This window comes from Microchirus variegatus (genome assembly GCF_963457635.1).
Source record: "Microchirus variegatus genome assembly, chromosome: 3".
Lineage (NCBI taxonomy): Eukaryota > Metazoa > Chordata > Actinopteri > Pleuronectiformes > Soleidae > Microchirus > Microchirus variegatus.
The window spans coordinates 30,689,373-30,708,357 of NC_139804.1; the positions used below are offsets into that span (position 1 = coordinate 30,689,373).

The 18,985-nt window shown below is 41.2% G+C and overlaps 1 protein-coding gene across 1 annotated transcript; it reads left to right on the forward strand.

The window, feature by feature from the left end:
- Positions 1-4,901: 4,901 nt before the first annotated feature.
- ccdc92ba (coiled-coil domain containing 92Ba) lies at positions 4,902-16,234 on the forward strand (the record flags this gene model as incomplete). The annotated part of the gene is made up of 3 exons (XM_083886582.1): positions 4,902-5,034; positions 12,597-12,644; positions 15,516-16,234. 3 exons carry the CDS (start codon positions 4,902-4,904, stop codon positions 16,232-16,234), a joined length of 900 nt encoding a protein of 299 aa, XP_083742708.1.
- Positions 16,235-18,985: the final 2,751 nt, after the last annotated feature.

An 18,985-nucleotide genomic window follows, 5' to 3' on the forward strand; every position in this document is an offset into this window, starting at 1 on the left:
CCATAGAAAGTAATTTAGAAGACACCTTGTTTATAAAAAATGACATTTCTTACAACGAAATTGATTTTATTTGATTTTGACACAATGCACAGCAGCGTGACAGTAACTGCCATTTATACTGAAAAAAAAAATCTAAAAAAAAATGGAAACTATAATGAAACTAAAATAGTCGATTGTTTATCACATGCACTGACAAAAAGGAGAAACGGTGACCTCACAGCAGGAGTCGTTCATATCCTATGACGGTGGACAGTCTGCAGTTGGAGCTCTCAGATGGGCAGATGTTGTTGTTGTTCCTCTTTTGGCCTGTGGGGGGCAGCAAACTCCCTCGCCAATCACCTCAGTGGCCTCACACCACCACAGATGTCTTCATTTTTGTAAATACCGATGTGGATCTGTGCCTTTTTTTTCCCACACAGACGGGTGCGGAGACGCTCCCGTCTGCAGGTCTGAGATCTGTGACGACAACACGCTGTCTCTCACACACACAGACACACACACACACACACACACGGCTGTCTAAACTCCAAACACACAACTATAAAACATCTCAGTCCTCATGTGGCGTGGAAGCGTATACATGTCCTTCACGATTCGTGTTGTCGCTTTTTTGTGTTTGTTCATTATCTGCAGGGTTAAACTGTGTATATTTTCTTTGTAATTTATTGTAAGATGGGTTAAAGATTTAAAAAGAAAAATAATAATAATTGATGTCAAATTGAAGTTGAATGAATTGTGAAAGCTGATTGTGAACGTTTTGCCGCTTTGATTTTTTTTGTTTCTTTATCTGCAGTTTCCTGGAAGTGTGGAAGCTTGAAGCTTAAGAAAGAAGCAGCTATGTCTCGTGTGCACGACCCATATTAAGAACCACATTTAGTCAGTTTATTAGGAACACTTAACCAAAACTGAAGCAGTCTTACACAGCAGATGTGATTGTACTGCATTTAAGGAAAGAAAAAAAAAAAGCACACAGTTCACCTCATTCGTATAAATGAGGATAAGCTACGTCACAGTTTTTTTTATATACTGCGGTTTATTTTGATATCTGTACCTTGTCGGACTTATAGTTGAACTTAAAGTCGCAGCTGATCCAGTGACACACAGTCAAGAAAAGGAAGTGCGTCCACTTTAAAATGAAGAAATCACTGCACTAAACAAACTGCACTGTTCGGGAGGAAGGAGGGAGAGTTAGGACTGTTTTTCCTCTTTTAACAAACGCGTGCATCTCCATTTTAAAACTGTTATTTGCATTTTGTTTTAATTCAGTGTCTCTTGGGCAGCTTTGTGGTCGTAATGAAGAAAACTAGTGACAGTTAAGTTTTTGTTCTTTTTTTTCTAACAAAAAACAATAAGCTTATTTTTGTGAATGTGTTGTGCAAGACTGTAAACAATTTTTAACATGAATTCAATTAACTCCATTCCGGTTTATCATGTTGCTGTGAGAAAACAAAGCAGTCCAGTCAGGAGTTTATATATATAAATACTATAGGAATGAGTAAAATTGCCATTTCCTTATCATAACCAACAAGTTAAACCATTTCTATGTCCTTGTTTGATTATGGTTATGGCGAATTTGACATAAATTGAGCAGGTTAGGGTTTTAAAGAATGAAAAATGAAACGGTGGAGCTTGACAAGGACTGATAAACTCTTCTTAAAGGGCAGAAACCTCGACTTGAACTTTGTTTTGGAGCATCAAACTGTTTCGCAGAATTTCTTCGTTGATAAATACTCATAACTGTGTTCAAGTGTTTTGCTTTTCTTTTTTTTTTACAAAAAACACTTGGTGTCGCTTATGAGTTTTATAAACTAACTAACTAATACTATAAAGCATTTATAGTAATGACAGACCTCACACCAAAGTGCAGTTTAAAGAGTTTTGGGTGACTCGACTTCCTTCCCGGGGTTCCTCACAAACACACCTGCCACGCTTGAAGGCGATCGGCTGAGCAGATTGTGATATAATGGAGAAATATCTCTGGATTTACTAGTCAGATACTCTTTTTTTTTTTTTTTTTTTTTCATCTCTTTGTGGAGAATCTTTTGTAATTAAAACTCCAGTTTATATGTTTATATAATAACTATTTGTTTAACATAAAAAAAGTAAATAAATAAATCTGTGAATTGAATGCTGTGTTTTGTTGTTTTTCTGACAGTGTTTGTGACTGTTATGCTTGTGATTCTGTCAAGGTGTTGATATATCACCATGTATGTACTACTACTTTAAATGCTGGTTTTCAGTCTTCAAAATGGTTGTTTAAACTTGTTTATTTTAAGAAAAATGTACTGCTTTAGAAATGTACTTGAGTAAATGTAGGTTGGCTTCTACATACATGAACAGCTTGTAATATTAGTACAACAATACAAAGGTTTGGCTACACAGAAACACAACATCGCCCTATTTTTCACTTCAATTCAGTAGCAAACTGTGCATGCTTTACCAGATGTGACTTACAATACTTGTGTGAGTTTTTTTTTTATTTTTTTTATCTACAGTTTGAAGATTATGGCTCACACGGTGTAGTAGTGGCTCGCATTGTTGCCTCACAGCAAGAAGGTCAACAGTTTGAATCCTGAAACTCCCAAAAAAGAGCCTTTCTGTACAGAGTTTTGCATTTTCTACCCCTGTGTGTTTTCTCTTGTCAGCAGGTATGGTTGTTTGTCTCTATCTGTGTCTGTGACCGGCGGCCTGTCCAGGGTGTGACCCCGTCTTTCGCTCTATGTCAACCCGGGATAGGCACTGTCATGGTAGGTCCTTTCGTGTGTTCAAATTTGGATGTCCTGACTCAACTATGCACCTTAATACAACATCCTGTAGGATACCTCTGGGGGGGGGGGGGGACTCAGCACTCCCTGGAGGGGCCGACCCCTGCAATCTCTATTTCATTCTTCACCAGCAGCAGAGAGGATTTCCACTACAGCACCAGTGACCCTCTTGTGGAGGATAAAATGGTAGAAGGTGAGTGAGTGAATTATAACAGGGTGTACGACGTGCATCCTAAAGTCTTGAATTCTAAAATTAAGGCCTTAAAATGTCTTAAATTCATTAAAAACGAGTGCAATGCTCGTAGGAAGAATGTATTCCTATGGTGGAAGCTGAAGAATATTTTTTCAGTTATGGTAATGCATGATAAGGAATGTAAAGTCTAACATAATACAAAAACTGTGCAACCTCATTAGGCACAACGCAAATGTTTTAATTTTCTATTTGCATTAGCATAGCTAGCTGTTAGTGAGCCAGTGTGGCGTGGCTGGCAGTCACGACAGCGAGCTACGCGAATGCTAATCGAAAACGAAAACATTTGCGTTGTGCCCTAATGAGGTTGCACAGTGTTTGTATTACGTTAGCCCTACGCTAATGCTAATCGTAGCCTCGCTAGCTTGTCTTTGAAAACAGGTACGCCACGTTAGCTGCAAAATGGTAGCATGCTGATGCTAAAGAAATATGTGCTTGTTTATTGGTGAATGGACACCAACTTCATCGTTTCAGTATACAGTATTCAGTCACACCATGTTCTGCGGTGAACCGTGTGAAACCTTCTTAAATACATTACTCAAAGGTCTTACATTTTTTGGGTTATCGGCATGCTTGCTAGCTGGTCTGCGACTATGGGTTACAGCACTTGTACATACAGCTATTGAATTGGATTGTAATTCAGCATGATCCCCCATAGTTATAGTGTTTTAGGTATGCTGAAACCTGCAGATACCCTGTATAAGTGGGTCCCCCTTAGCTCACTTGAGCCCCTGGACCCTGAAATGTCTGTGCACGCCACTGAAAGTCACTGTGTATTAGGCCCCAAGACGCATTACTTCATTTATTTTATTTTATTTGTTGTAGTTGATCCATTCTGACTGAAGTTAACCTATATTTCTACAATATTTTCACAAACCAAACAAATCAGGAACTACAGTAAATAAAAATACCAAAAAAAAGGAAAATATAGCAGCTTTACATATTTTACCTCACTGTTCTTGATAAAGCAAAGCTCACTGTGACCCATTATAAACATTGATATTGATTCACAAGCACAGTGTTTTCCTTTGTTCTACCACGTGATCAGTACAGGACGCTTCATTATTGATCCTGCTCCGTCTCACACACACACACACACACACACACACACACACACACACACACACACACACACACACACACACACACACACACACACACACACACACAGCTGATGATGAGGTCTGCTTCCGCCAATCAGCTGCCACGCTGACTCCGTCGTACGATCTGCTCGTGTGTTCCGTTCACGGCGCTTGTTGTCATCATTTCCGAGCCCAGCATCAGCATCAGTCCGTGTCCACAGCAGCAGCAGCTTCACGTCTCAGTCAGCGGCTGAGGAAGGAAGAGAAGATGCGCGACTCCTATAAATAAAAATGGACTGCGCACTTTCTCCACGCGCGTTTATATCGGCCGCGCCGTCGACCTGAAACGATGCCCGGCGCAGCATCAGCACCATCAGCAGCAGCAGCAGGACGGAGCGCGCGGTGCCGTGCGTCGTTCAGCATTTTTACGCATCTGCTGAAATCAAACGGCGTCACACATAATAACATGTCTGAGGGAGACTGCAGCAGCCTGCGGGGTTTGGAGCAGCACTGGAGACCAGCACCAAAGGATGTTTTTATAACGCTTGCAAATCATATTTCGTAGTTATTATTTTTATTTATTTTTGGTACTTAACATCCATTGAAAGGTAAGCAGAGGCACTTTTTGTGTTGACTTGATATCTTATGTAAAGTGGATTTGCTGAATGCTGCACGTTTGTGGTCCTCATCTTCTCTGCTCCAGAACTGTATCTCACTGCGTAAGAAAGACAGTGTTTAGTTAAACTGGGACAAACAAAAGAGTACTGTGTGATGATTCCCTCTTTGTGTGTCTGCAGACAAACCATGGCTGATGAGAGCAAAGTGTCCCAGCAGCTCCAGAGCGTGGAGAGGAGCTTGGTCTTCCTCAGGCAGGAACACCTCACTTTGCTCAATGGTCTCCACCTGGAGATCCTCTCCCTGCAGAAACTCTGCTCAGGTGAGGGTGCACTCGGTGTGTGTGTGTACCTGTGACCTCTTTGTGACCTTTTCTGGTATGAAGTCTTTTTCAGGACCAGTTATGGTCCCCCAATGGGGCAAAAACCTTATTTCTGAGGCTGTGGTTGAAGTTAGGATCAAGTAAATTGTACAGGCATTTACTGGTTATGGTTCTGGATAAACCTGGTCCATATGAATGGATGTCAATGTGTGTGTGTGTGTGTGTAACCATGATGTCATTAACACTAAAAACATTGCACGTACATGGTGAAATCATTAATATAAGAGAAAACACGTTTCCCATTCACGTCAATAAGAAAGTGGATATTTGGAGGTAAAATATTTGTCCGTAGTACCGATAATTATATTAATGATTACTGGTTTAGTCTTTGAAATCCCAAAAAATATCTCTTAATCTCTTAATTGCTTAGATGGTGTTTGCTTAACAAATGACTGAAAACATTTGTTAATTAATTAATGAATTGACCTCCTTCCCTCAAAAAAAGGTGGTTTATCGCAAGCATTATTTACAGTTGTGATGGAATAAGACTTTACAGTTTCACTTTATGATAATCCATCAGCGCGTGTGCACACAGATGTGCTCTTGATTCTTTCCTGGTACAGTTTTACACTGAAGCTCCTTTGTAATGATTTTCTTGACGAGTGTTTGATTTCAGGGTGTGGTAGAGGTTCTCACACACACACACACACACACACACACACACACCACACACACACACACACACACACACACACACACACACACACACACACACACACACTTATAGGCTGCTTATAGGACTCAGTTACTATCTTCGGTTGCAGCCGTTTTTAAAATAGACCCCATGTGCATGTGGTGTGTGTGTATGTGTGTATGTGTGTGTGGGTCTGCTCCATCAGTCAATGACAGACAATGACTACATGGTGATGTCATGCTCCATTTCCTGAAAATCACATAATGTCCTGTTTGGAGCTTAATGGATATTTCATCCATCAAGCTACATGGACACACACACACACACACACACACACACACACACACACACACACACACACACACACACACACACACACACATGCGATCTTTGTGTGGACCATCATAGACATAATGCATTCCCTCGCCCCCCCGCTGACCTTAACCATCACAACTAAATGCCTAACCCTCATTCTGACCCTAACCCTAGAACCAGGTCTCAATCCTCAAAATCCTCAAAAGTGGACCAGCCAAAATGTCCTCACGAGGTCAAAATGTCCTCGCAGACATATTAGGTATTTAATGTCATTAATTCCCTTTCACACAATAGCAGAAGAACAGGAAGATCACAAGAGAAAAACCCTGCATTACGTCAAACGTGATTATTCTTAATGCGAGCTCCGTAGTTGCACCAAATTAGCTTGTTTTGTTCTTGTAATCATTATGTAATCAACTGCTTTTCAAGTATTCAATGGGATGATTTGTTGCTTATTCAAATAGACTACACTCCGGTGCATGAGAACAAATGGGAGTAGTGCAGGATTCACGGCACGTGATCAAAAATGCATTCAAACTTCAAGCAGGCAGCTTCAAGATGCATTCAAGAAACCTCATCAGCAGAAAGTAGAAATGTGTTTTTTAACATTACAGTTGTTGATAAATACTATGTTGTGAAGTTAAACAGAGTTGTATTAATGTACGTGTTAGTTTGTGTTAATGAAACTGTTTCTTTTCATTTAGTTTAAGACATTTCTGATATTTTCAACTCACAGGTTTCTCCCACCCCGCTTCTCTGTATTACCGTTTTAAACACTATGACATGAATGTGGTGTTAATCTGGTCACAATTCTGACCTAAAAACCTCAAACCCTGCTGAAACCCAGTTATTAATAGTCTTTACAGAGAAGGAAATCACCTCATGAAGACATTTTTTCAAAGGGATTAGAAGAATTTTTCATATCATGACATGCACACGCATGATATGCGTCTCACACACAATGCACAGAAATAATCCTCAGAAAGATTCAAACACGTGCATCATCCTTTGGTTAATCCATATGAAGAGGATTGTGGTTATACAGAGGTGTGTGTGTGTGTGTGTGTGTGTGTGTGTGTGTGTGTGTGTGTGTGTGTGTGTGTGTGTGTGTGTGTGTGTGTGACCAGTTGTGTTGAAAACAACCCTCTCCATCACTTCTGCCTCACATCTGGCTGTGTGTGTGTGTGTGTGTGTGTGTGTGTGTTCTTGTATTTGTTTCCTCTTTAGGACATTTTTTTTATCTGGCAGAAACACTGACCTTGTGAGGGCCAGTAGTCCTCATGGAGACCCAGACCTGGTCCTAATGAGGCAGAACCTCATTTTTAAGGGTTAAGATTTCCACTTGAGTTAAGTTTAGATTTAGGCATTATCTGGTTAGGGTGAAGGTTCAGGATAACACTTTGTCTGTCCGTACGTGTATATTTGTGCGTCTATGTTTTGATGTTGAGAATCAAACAGAGAGAAATGCCCTAAAAGAGTGAAAGTGTGTGTGTGTGTGTGTGTGTGTGTGTAATTTTAATCCTCTGCTCCTCTGCCTCCACTGGGCTTCCCGCTGTGAATGCTGAGGGCTTGGTGCTTTTGCAGATTGCAGATGATTTCTTGTCCACTCTGAGCCAAAGCTATACTTTTGTGTTTTCATCCAGCTCCGGGGGAGAAAAAAAAACCCAAAATGTGCAGCTAAAACCTTCAGAGAGACAATATAGTTTTCAGCGATCTAATCAATAATAACCGAGTCTCGACAGATTCACTGCGTTTCCCCACTGTCAACAAACACATACTTCCCCTCAGATATCGAAAAACAGACGTAAATCTTCTACCTGCAGCAGCTGCAGCCATGAATCGACTTTGAGCACCACTTTTTATTTCCACGTTGCTTGGGGGGGGGGGGGTGTTTATGGGTTTGCATCAGCAGGGATGTAATACAGTTAAAAACACTCCAGTCTTCTCTCTCTGCTGAGTATCTTTGAAGCGTCTTATACTGTGGCTTTCATTGCCACATTGGAAAATCTGTGTTTAAAGCAGAGGAGGATCACGTGCTCACAGGCGTACTGTAAATTTGAAGCTCTCAAAAGTGTTACTGTTGTTTGAAATGTTTCTATAAATAGCCTTTTTTTGGGGGGGGGGGAATGGGGGGGTTGCAGCTTTTACTAAAAAAACAAACAATGCCTTTCTGAAATCCTGTACTTGTATTTTCAACAAGTATAAATGTGAGAATGAGACGTCCAGAAGGTTCATGCAGTGTCCGGCTGCTCGATTAGTCGATTATTAACTCAATTAAATTAACTAAACTAAATGAAAGTTGATATTCTCAGACTTTTTAGCTTCTTAAATGTCTTTAACCCTTTAAGGTACTACTCAACCATTTGGACGACCACACTTTAAGTCACTATATCAAGCTGAACTCAAACTCTACCACTAACACTAAATTAATGTGTACTTGTTCTGAATGTTGTACTTTATGAATTTTGCAAACCAGGTTTATTATGAACAGACGTCTCAACCGTTTGGCAGAGGCCTGTATCTGAAATACTGTAGTGTCTAATTTAAAAACATAAATAAAAAAAATATATATAGTAAATAATAAAATAAAGTAAATAAAATAAAAAAATAAAAAATGCAAATAAATAATTTTTGCTTTGCTTTTTTCTTGGTGCGTACCTTAAAGGGTTAATTTTCTATTTTCTTTCAAAACACCCATCAGCATTTTTTGCTTGATTAATGGATAAAATAATGAGCAGATTAAATGATCAGTAACAGCCATTGTGTACAGGTATATTATGAGTTGTGTTGTTTACTGCTACTAAGGTTGAAGACGTAACCTTTCCGTCTCCTTAAACAAAAAGGTGAATCACATTATGTCCTGTGTGTTTTATTGTGTGTCACAGAACACAATTATTTTTCCGACGTGAGCGTTTTTTTGTCCTTTGAGATATTGTCGTGAATATTCAAGGTTGAGCCGTGCAACTTAAAACCTGAAATGCTCCGTGAGGCTGCAGGAGATGAGCCTGACCTACAGCGCGTTACACACATTAGATTATTGCTCGTGTGTGCTGAGCACCGTGTTTTCATCGTGTGACGAATACTTCTTACAGTCCCGCTGTTTGTCTGGAGCGCGCCTTTTTGTATAGTTTCTCTATTGTCTTCCTTCACAGCTGCCATCCTTCCTCCTCTATTATCTTCCTTCCTCTCCTCTTCACCCCTCTCTCTCTGCCGCTCTCGTTTCATGCCAGCTTCACGGGTGGGCGTGTTGTGCTGACTGCAGAGGGAAGGAGACGGGGTGTGACAGAGATTGCTGGAAAAGAAAAGAAGAATGGCTAGAAATATCTACCATGTAGATGCTCTGGATTGACCTTTGTTTTTTAACTGTTTTTAACGTTTTCATGACAAAATGCAAATTTTGTTTTTTTCGTGCTGTAGCCAAAATTATCATCATAATATCATAAGTGTCAGTGTGTAGAGTGATGCACATACACAAAATCCTCATTAACGACACCTTGGTTGCACAAATCTGTGCCCCAATTGCTGGATTCACAAACACACAGTCACACAAAGTTGTTTTTCTATAACCCTTTACCCTAACCTTAAAGGTGAAGTAAGTAGTTTATAGTGCCATCTAGAGGAGAGGCTGAAATTTACAACAAAGAACTGCTCCTCTGCTCACCCCCTCCCTTCCCTGAGCGCTACGGTATCCTCAGCCGGTCAAATGTCGTCCTCGTCGTCTTTCTCCGTGTCAGCAGATGAGGTTCGTGAGGCGAGGGAGAGGGCGAGCTACCGCGGCCGTAGCAAACGAAGCGGAGAGAGAGGAGGCGGGACTTCCGCTACAAGTAAAGAGACGCTTGATTTGTTCTCTGGCTTGTATCTATACAGGCCCCGGTAGAAACATGGCGTCGTGGCAAGGCAGTAGCGGCCTGCGACCATGTTATTTTACATGACTTTTTGAAACACTACGAAAATGAAACAAAGAATATTATACAGCGACTAGACAATGCAGGAGCACATAATATGTATACAAAAGTGGATTTTGGGTTATATAAACCCATAAATACTACACAGTGTCCCTTTAAAGGTGCATTATGTAATAAATCTAAATCAACTGGCCATAAAATCCTCCTAATATGTCACAGAGACTCAGGAACAATGTTCATATCACAAACTGAACCAACAACAACAACAGTACAGACAAAATATTTGCATTAAAAAAATATTTTGCAGACTGCAAATCATGTTTATGTTTTGAAATCATGTTTTGGCATGTGGCGCCACCTACCGCCGTCTACCAATCATTGCAGTCAGTAGAGTCTCAGCTGCCGAGCAACCACGGGTTGCCAGTTACGTCAGAAAACGAAACCTAAAAGACCTCGGTATATTGAATTTGAATGTAGTAACCGTTTTTGGCCACATTCTTACATATGGCACCTTTAACCTAAACATCATTCTAACCCTAACTCTAAAAACCAGGTTTTAACCCTGAAAAAGCCCTTTATCCTCATGGGGACCAGACAAAATGTGCCTACAAAGATAGGCTTGTATGTTTTTGGTCCCCAAAAGGACAGAAAAACACAAATGTGCACACGTACTATAGAACATCAGGACGTTTATCTGGCCAGACGTGACCAGCAGTCTGTTCTAAAACACCGCTAATATCCGACACATCCAGCTGCTGCATTATCTTCTCAAAAACATAAAAACCAGTGAGTGCACGGAACACGAGATATAATCCACCCAGTGTCTAAAAATGTCCGTGTGCCAGATTTCGTGCCACGTCACATTGGGATAATCCCGCAGTAGCACGGTTCAGCTGTGTTACTGAGAGCAGTCGTGTCTGTTTTATAGTCCAGGACATAGAGAGGCACCAGGATTAAAAAAGACACATCAGTGTGATTATATTGGACTCTGACTTTACCGTGCATTACACAGTGGGGAGATGAGGAGAAAATAGATTTTAGCCGTTTAACGACAGGCTCGCCGAATACAATCTTTGCCTGATTAAGTCTGGGATATTTTAAGAATATATGAGACAGTTAAGCTTGCTCTTCTGCACCAAAGTCCAGAGAGAAAATCAGCATTTTTTAGCTCACAGGGACACAGGGAGATTCTGTTCTACTGCTGCCTCATTTGTGAAGTTTGTGTCATTTAGGTGAAGTTGATGGAAGAGTTTCAAACACCGGAGTTACAAGAAGATATCACATTTTAAAGGTGCATTATGTAATAAATCTAAAGCAACTCCTAATATGTCACAGAGACTCAGGAATAATGTTCATATAACAAACTGAACTCACCCACAACAACAGTACAGACAAAATATTTGCATTAAAAAAATATTTTGCAGACTGCAAACCATGTTTATGTTTTGAAATCATGTTTTGGCATGTGGCGCCACCTACCGCCAGTCTACCAATCATTGCAGTCAGTAGAGTCTCAGCTACCGAGCAACCACGGGTTGCCAGTTACGCCTGAGCTACAATGGCGGAGAAAACGAAACCTAAAAGACCTCGGTGTTTTGAATTTGAGTGAAGTAACCGTTTTTGATCTCATTCTTACATATGGCGCCTTTAACTTGATTAGATTTCTCTGTGAAATTTAGTGTGGGAGAGTCAGCGATTAATTTGTAGTTTACTAGTTAGAAGAGATAAACATTTCCCCTGAGATATTGTGAACTTAAGCAGGTTTACGTTTGATAAGGTGAGCCTTTTTAAGTGACTAAAATCATCTTTTTTTTTAACCTCGTCTCCCACTGGCAGCCATGTTATCAGTGAGAGTGAGTGTTTGTGTCTGATTTCTGGTGATGGTGAACTCAACTATCCCTTTAAGAAGTAAACTCACTATATATGTTGTTCAATTTATACTGCCCTAGAAAACAGACTGCAAAGCCAGTCATGTCTATTAAAGTAGATATTGATTGTAGGGAGGAATGCTGATAATGCTAATATGTCTTATTGAAGTCACGGTAAAGAAGGTCTTTTTTTTCCAGACTGCGGCGAGTATTGTAAGAAGAAAATCATTCGGCCGAGTCTCTGGCTCTCGCGTTGTTTGACGTAAAGTTTCAGATTTAGCCTCGTAATTTATTCATGAGCTTGCTAATGTGCTGGAAACTGCATTGAGGGTCTGTTATGTTCACTGGCAAACAGGAAATGTCTGCCAACAGCTTTAATATGTCACCTTTTGTATATGTGAAAGCATGGTTTTATGTGGTTTTGTCCTACACTCTTAGAAATAAAAGTACTAAGTAGAACCATATAAAGTTCTTCGGCTTGTCCTCAAAGGAGAACCCTTTTTGGCTCCAGGTAGAACCTTTTTATAAAGGTTCCACCTGGAACCCTTTTGGAGGGTCCAATCAAGTACCCTTGAAATACCCTTTATTCAGGAAAGGGGTTTTAAAGGGTTCTCTGGATCAAAATGGTTTCTTCACGAAAGGGTTTTTAAGAAGCAAATGGTTCCAGGTAGAACCTCAGCCCTTGTAGAAGGACCCTTTTGGAACCCTTATTTCTGTGAGTGTATGTTTATCGCTCTCTAACAGCTCTTTTCTTTTGTTTTTTTGTGGTTTTTTTTGCAGACTTGACAAGTAAGCTGGAGAAGAAGCCTTCGGGCAGGAGTCAAATAGGTATGTGGAAAAAAAAAAAAAATCTCCCCAGTTATCTGTGCAGGATTATTTTATTTCCACTATAGCTTTGTTTTCTTCTTGTTCGGAGACACAAAGAGAGACACATGCTCACATCTCTCTGGGTCAGTTTCTCTTCACTGCACTCAAACACCAGTCGAGCATCTCTCTCTCTCTCTGTTTCTCAGTCTGCATCCATCTCTCCCCACCCCACCCCCTCCCCTCGCCCTCCTCACCCTCCCTCTCCCCTGGGACAGATCCCTGTCAGCCACCATCCTCCCTCTTTTCACCCCTGCCTCCCTCTCCCTGACAAAACCTCACACAGCTAAAAACCCAGAGTGCGACGTACAGTACATCTGTGTTTCCCCTCCCCTGTACAGTACAGTATATGTGCTGATTTTGAAAAAGAATCGCTCACGGCTGCATGAGGGCAGCATGTTCCCCGTGTGACAACGTAAACACAGCTGCAAACACGGCACCAGTCATCATTATTTGGACACGTGACGCAGCTGAGGTTTACGGTGTGTTCATCTGGGGTGCAGGGATGCAGAGGAAGGCACGGCTTTGTCACAGCGGATTAGAGACGGAGCATAAAAAGTGAGAGTCAAAAGGCTGCGTGAAAAAGTGTATTTGGTGCATGGCGGCTACATTACTCAGAGATTAGAGCCCAACTTCTTTTTCCAGGACAGGTCATTTCCCATTCCATCAATACAGCTCCGTCTCCCACCCTGACAAATTGATACAGACTCTTTTTCTCCTCCTGCTCTCATTTCCACCCCCCCCCCCACCCACCACCAGCGTGGGGTGTCTGCTTACACACTTTGCTGAGAAGGAGGAAAAACCTTTAGCCATGAAAAGAGAGAGGAGGGGAGTTAAAGCAGAGAGGGATGGAGAGGTAGAGTGGAGGAGGAGAGCGACTGAGGGAAGGCGTCAGGATGCGGTCGTCAGCTGCAGACACAAAGGAGGAGAGAGGGCTGGTGGAGGAGAGGAAGATCGTATTAGGTGGTCTATAGTTAGCATATGAGCTCAACCGGGGTGTGGTGATGGGCAACAGAAAATCTGAGATGGATTAGGCCCGAGAGGATCCACTGGTTCAGAGGAAGAGAGGGAGAAATATGTAAAGAAAAGATAAAAAATGAAGTTGTATGAAGAGGAAAATGTATGAAAGACACCATTACAATTAAATATATGTATTTCTGCATATTGTATAATGTATATATAGTGTACTTACATGAGCCGCCACTTTTTAAATCCGTATTTCTATTTCATTTTAGTCACATTAAAAGTCTCCACTACCGAGGCTTTACAGAACTTTGACTGAATTATGTGAACATCAACAACACATATACAGTTTTACAGACACTCTGACTCTCCTGTACATTACACAGTACGAGCTGCATGACTTCCAGGTTATCTTCGTGTCGACTGCAAATGCATTTCTATACTACCATATATGACAACTATAAATTCTGGAGCAAGGACATTTTTGGTATGGACAAAAAGATGTTGTATTTGTCTCGGTTCCCGTTATTCTATGCTGCTTCAACTCAACACTTGATTGAGAGGACCCCTAGTGGCAGAAATGACATAGTGTCTGTGTGTGGGTACTCCTACTCCTAAGACAATTTCGATTTGTCCGAGCAGAGGCATCAGTTCACGATGTAATCTTATTTTCCTGTGCTGACGTTTACTGCACTGACTCAGGGCTTTAATTTGACCTAATAATAGGGACCAGTGTGCTCTTCTGCTGCTGTAGTCCATCTGCTTTAAGGTTTGACATGTAGTGCATTCAGAGATTGTCTTCTTCATGCCTTGGTTGTAACTAGAGGTTATTAATTCTTACAGTTACTGTTGCTTTGCTGTCGTTTTCAAACCAGTCTGACCATTGTCCTTTGTACTGGGGGGGGGATGAACAATAGAAGGTTGAGGGATCAATTCCCGGCTCCACTAGTCTCCACTGTGTTCCATGGGCAAGACACTTAAGACACTTACTTGCTCCTTACAGCAATGCCTATGATAGAAAAGGGGAAAACTGTAGCTTTGACTAGAAAAGCATGATACAAATACAGACCATTCAACATTTTTGTCCAGAGAACTGCAACTTACTGGATATCTTCTCTTTTCTTTATTTGAACCATTCTCTGTAAACACCAGAGATGGTTGTGGGTGAGAATCCCAGTAGATCAGCAGCCTCGCCTGGCACCAACTACCTTTATTCCCACTTCTGGTGTTTGGTTTGAAATTCTCTACATGCCTGAATGCACCGCCGAGTTGCTGCTCCATGTGTTTGGTTGATCAGATATTTGCATATGCAGTAAACGGAGCCAAGAACCAAACCTACACAGTAACACAAAGGCTTGGTTAGAGTGCTTTGCTTTTAAGAAGTAGTCAACACACCAGGACGTGGACGAAGCATCAAACTGATAAAATCAGAACTCTTCTGTACAACTCAGTAGCACATGTATTTTTGCAGCAGAATCACAGTTTCGTTTTTGATAGTTGATGGTTCATCATGTATGGCTTGAGTCTCACACATATGAGAATTTGTTTCATAAATACTGTTGTGAATGGATCATCTTTGGTTGATCTACTTTTTTAAAAAGTTGATGGTTTCAATCTTAACAACACGTCCCAGAATATAACTGACACTTTCAAGGTGGAATAGCAGGTTTCCAATATGTTTGTAATAAGTAAACAGTTAGATAATCTAAAGCCTTTATGCTGTTTTTCTGCCTCAGATAACCCAGGTTTCCTATGAGGCCTTAGCTTTTCACATATAGGAGCACATACTTTTCTGTCTGCTTTTATGTATTTTACGTGGAAAAACGTCTGTGTTTTCACATTCAAACACGTGTGTTTTTGTCTCCGCGTCAGATTTACAGGAGGAAGAGGAGCTGCTGGAGGAGCATTGTGACGATTTGGAGAACCACCTGGCAGAGAGGGAGTGCGTCTTAGGAGAGCTGCGAGTGGAGCTGAGTCACAAAGGGGCTTTAGTGGGAGCCCTCCGAGCCAATCTCAAAGAAAAGGAGCGACACTTTCTCGAGGAGCTCAAGCGCCGCAGCCATTGCTCGACCATCCTCAACACAGAGCTGCAGAAACAAACCGAGGCAGCGGCGTACCTCTCCTTCCAGCTGCACGCTGCCAGGCAGAAACTGCACCACCAGCGGATGCAGCAGAGGCAGGGACTCCTTGCCAGAGCGAACAGTCAGGGGCCCCAGTATGGTGCCGAGCAGAACGCGCTTTCTGCTCAAATGCCATCGGGAGCCTCCCCTTCTTCCCCCGTGGTAAAACCCAAACGTAGGAGCGCGAGGGCGTCCTTGAGAGCGGACCGTGCCCGGGAATGCGTGCCAATGGAGAGAGTGACGGGCCCCGCAGAGCCCACAGCCATGCCCGACCCGGCACTCTTCCTCTACCCTCGAAGGCACAGGGCTCGCTCCAGGCACACTGTGACACAAAGACTACCTCCACTTGGCCTGGAGAGGGAGGATGAGGAGGAAGGAGGTGGGGAGGGGCCTGTGGAGCCCCAGGAAGAAGCTGTCAGACTGGTGTCTTCGGCTGCAGTGCCTCCTGCTGCTGAGACCAAGGCAGATTAGCAACTACTGTGACCTGCACCACAGTGTGATCACTGTACGACCATCGAACGTCAGACTGTTAATGCTGTTTACTCTCGTTCTGCACCTTGGACTGAATTATTATTGATACTGGTTTTAGCTACTGAATTATATTCACATTTACCATAGAACCTTTTTTAAAGTGGACTTTGATATGAAACTCAGTGTCACTTTAAGTAATTCTTAAATCAAATTTAACGCGTTTACACCGATGCCACATGCTCTGTGTACTGAGGGGCCTTATTACTAAGCAGTCCCTTTTAGATCTGTGCTGGTGAGGGTGTCTTTCACGAGGGGAGCAGCCATTTTGGGTGTAGGGAACAGTTGGCTGTGTGGCCCAAACCAACTGTGACCTTTCAAGGTCAACCATAAATCACTCCATGTGGCTAAATATTTGTGTGTGGTTACCCGCACACAAATATTGCAACAGCTCCCGTGCGTGTGTGTGAATTAACCGACTGTAGTAACATGACATTGTTTTTTTTTGTTTTTTTACGTTGTGTTGATTTTAAACACTTCTTAGTTAAATCGGTTGTGATGGTGTTACATTTCATACCTTATCCACATGACACTGAGTGAATGACCTTAAGCTCCGACAATGGAGGATAACAGAAACGCAGGTTGAAATCACTGTGTTATAGCTGCAGGTTACAAAAAAAAAGAACCTTTTTCACAGCAGGTTTGTTTTTAAATAATTGGAATTTTGCATTTTTTAGTAAGAAACTGTTTTAGTAACTGTGAGCCTGTTCAGCTAAATGGAACGATGTCATTGTTGATTTTGTTGTCACAAACATCTATCCTGTCAGTTAACCTTAGTATTACTAATCAAACTTGATCATAAATTGACCACAGTTAACAAAGTGTAATAATAACATAATGTCACTGTGCTGCACTGACATGCCACTGATCTCTATTTACCTACATCACTCTATCGTTTATATCACAAAACGTACAAATCTTACATCACAGCTAACAATGAATTCCTGCAAAAACTAAAATTGGGAAACACCTGCCAAGGTGCACACATGTATTATTAGTGTAATATCTATTCTGACTCACTGGACCGTGTGTGTTTGGTTTGTGTACTAAACAACACAGGATTACCACTTTAACTTCATTGCTTTGTTGGGGCTTCTTTTTGTTTTCACCTAAGGAGAAACGGACTCACAGGGACATAAGCAGTAGAATGAGGTATTTACTCACTGTGTCACTTTTCTGACACAGATCCATGAAGTCTGTGCCAGTGACAAGTAAGCAGGCTCAGTAGGAATATATGTGTATATATATATATATGTATGTATATATACATATATGAAGAGTGTGTGTTTTTGCTCCCATGTTATACTAACACATGCAAATTGTGGCCTCTCGTGTAATAATGGGCAAATAGCAACTGGGCATAAAAGCGGTAGAATGGATACCAAGTAAACAAAAGCAGTGGCTCCAATTTGAAATGTTTTATGTTGTTTCTTACATGTGTCAGTGCTGATTATTGACTCATTGTAGTGCGATCATTTCCTCCCACTATAATTCCTGCCTTATTATAGAGGAGTAACGGCTCTAAGACATGCAGGCCTGTGCGTGTGCGTGTGTTGACGACGTCTCTTTGTTCGAGAATCACGTTTGTTGTTCTTGTTTCTACGAGATTTTTGAGAGATGCTGTGGAATTAATGTGCTGCTTAAGATGTTTTAGGTTTAAAATGCACTGCTCAAAAAAAATGAAGGGGGACACTTTGTTATCACAGTCTTAAGTTTTATTTGTGATTTTGTTTGTTTGGTTTGTTGTTAAAGAATGAAACATTTTATATGGGTACAGATTTCCAGCTGTTATATTTACCTGTGATTCAGGTGTTCCCTTTATTTTTTTTATGAGCTGTATAAATTGTCACAGTTTGAGCCAGGACTGTCTCTGACACATGTGAGACACATCATGTCTTCATATGGGACGGAATTGAATTGCGACGAGCTGCTGTGAGGCTTTTCTCACATTTGACAGCTTTGCATCATAGGGTTGTTTTAGAAATACATGTTACATGAAGCAATATATTACTATATTTATATATTATTAGTAGGTCATATCCACTGGATTAGGAACACTTGCGGTGTTCGCATAGAGTATATGACTGTTTAACTTTGTATATTGTATTTGTTTAACTGAATATTTTTCTCAATGATCTGAGGGATTGCTTGATTTGAAAGACTTCTGTTGTTTGTCCCTGAATTTCTACATGACTATTTACAGTATGCCACAGGCTTTAGTAGGCATGCCGATATTATTATTATTATTATTATGCCACATAATATTGTCTGGATGAATGCCAAAATGCAAATGTGGCGAGGGTTTTCATTCACTTCTCAGATGTAAGCCATTCGGGATAAAATGTGTGCACTATTTTTCCCTCACGTTTTATGAGACAGAGTTGGATCCACGTTCAAAGATGTCTTGTTAGACTTCGTGACTTCACTTGAAACAGCAGGTCGATCAAACCCTCCGTCCACCTTTCATAGTCATTTCACCGCCCCGAATACTAAATCATCATCGCACCATTTTTAAATGTTAGATGATATATATATATATATATGCTTTGGTAAAAATGTTAGATCTTGGATGAATACTTCAAATACAGACTTCTGTATGCACTCAAGGTACAGTCAGTAAAGCTCAGAGGAGGAGGAATTGTTTGTCTGCTTAGAATGAAATGAGCCAAACATGAGCATGAATGGTGCGATTCC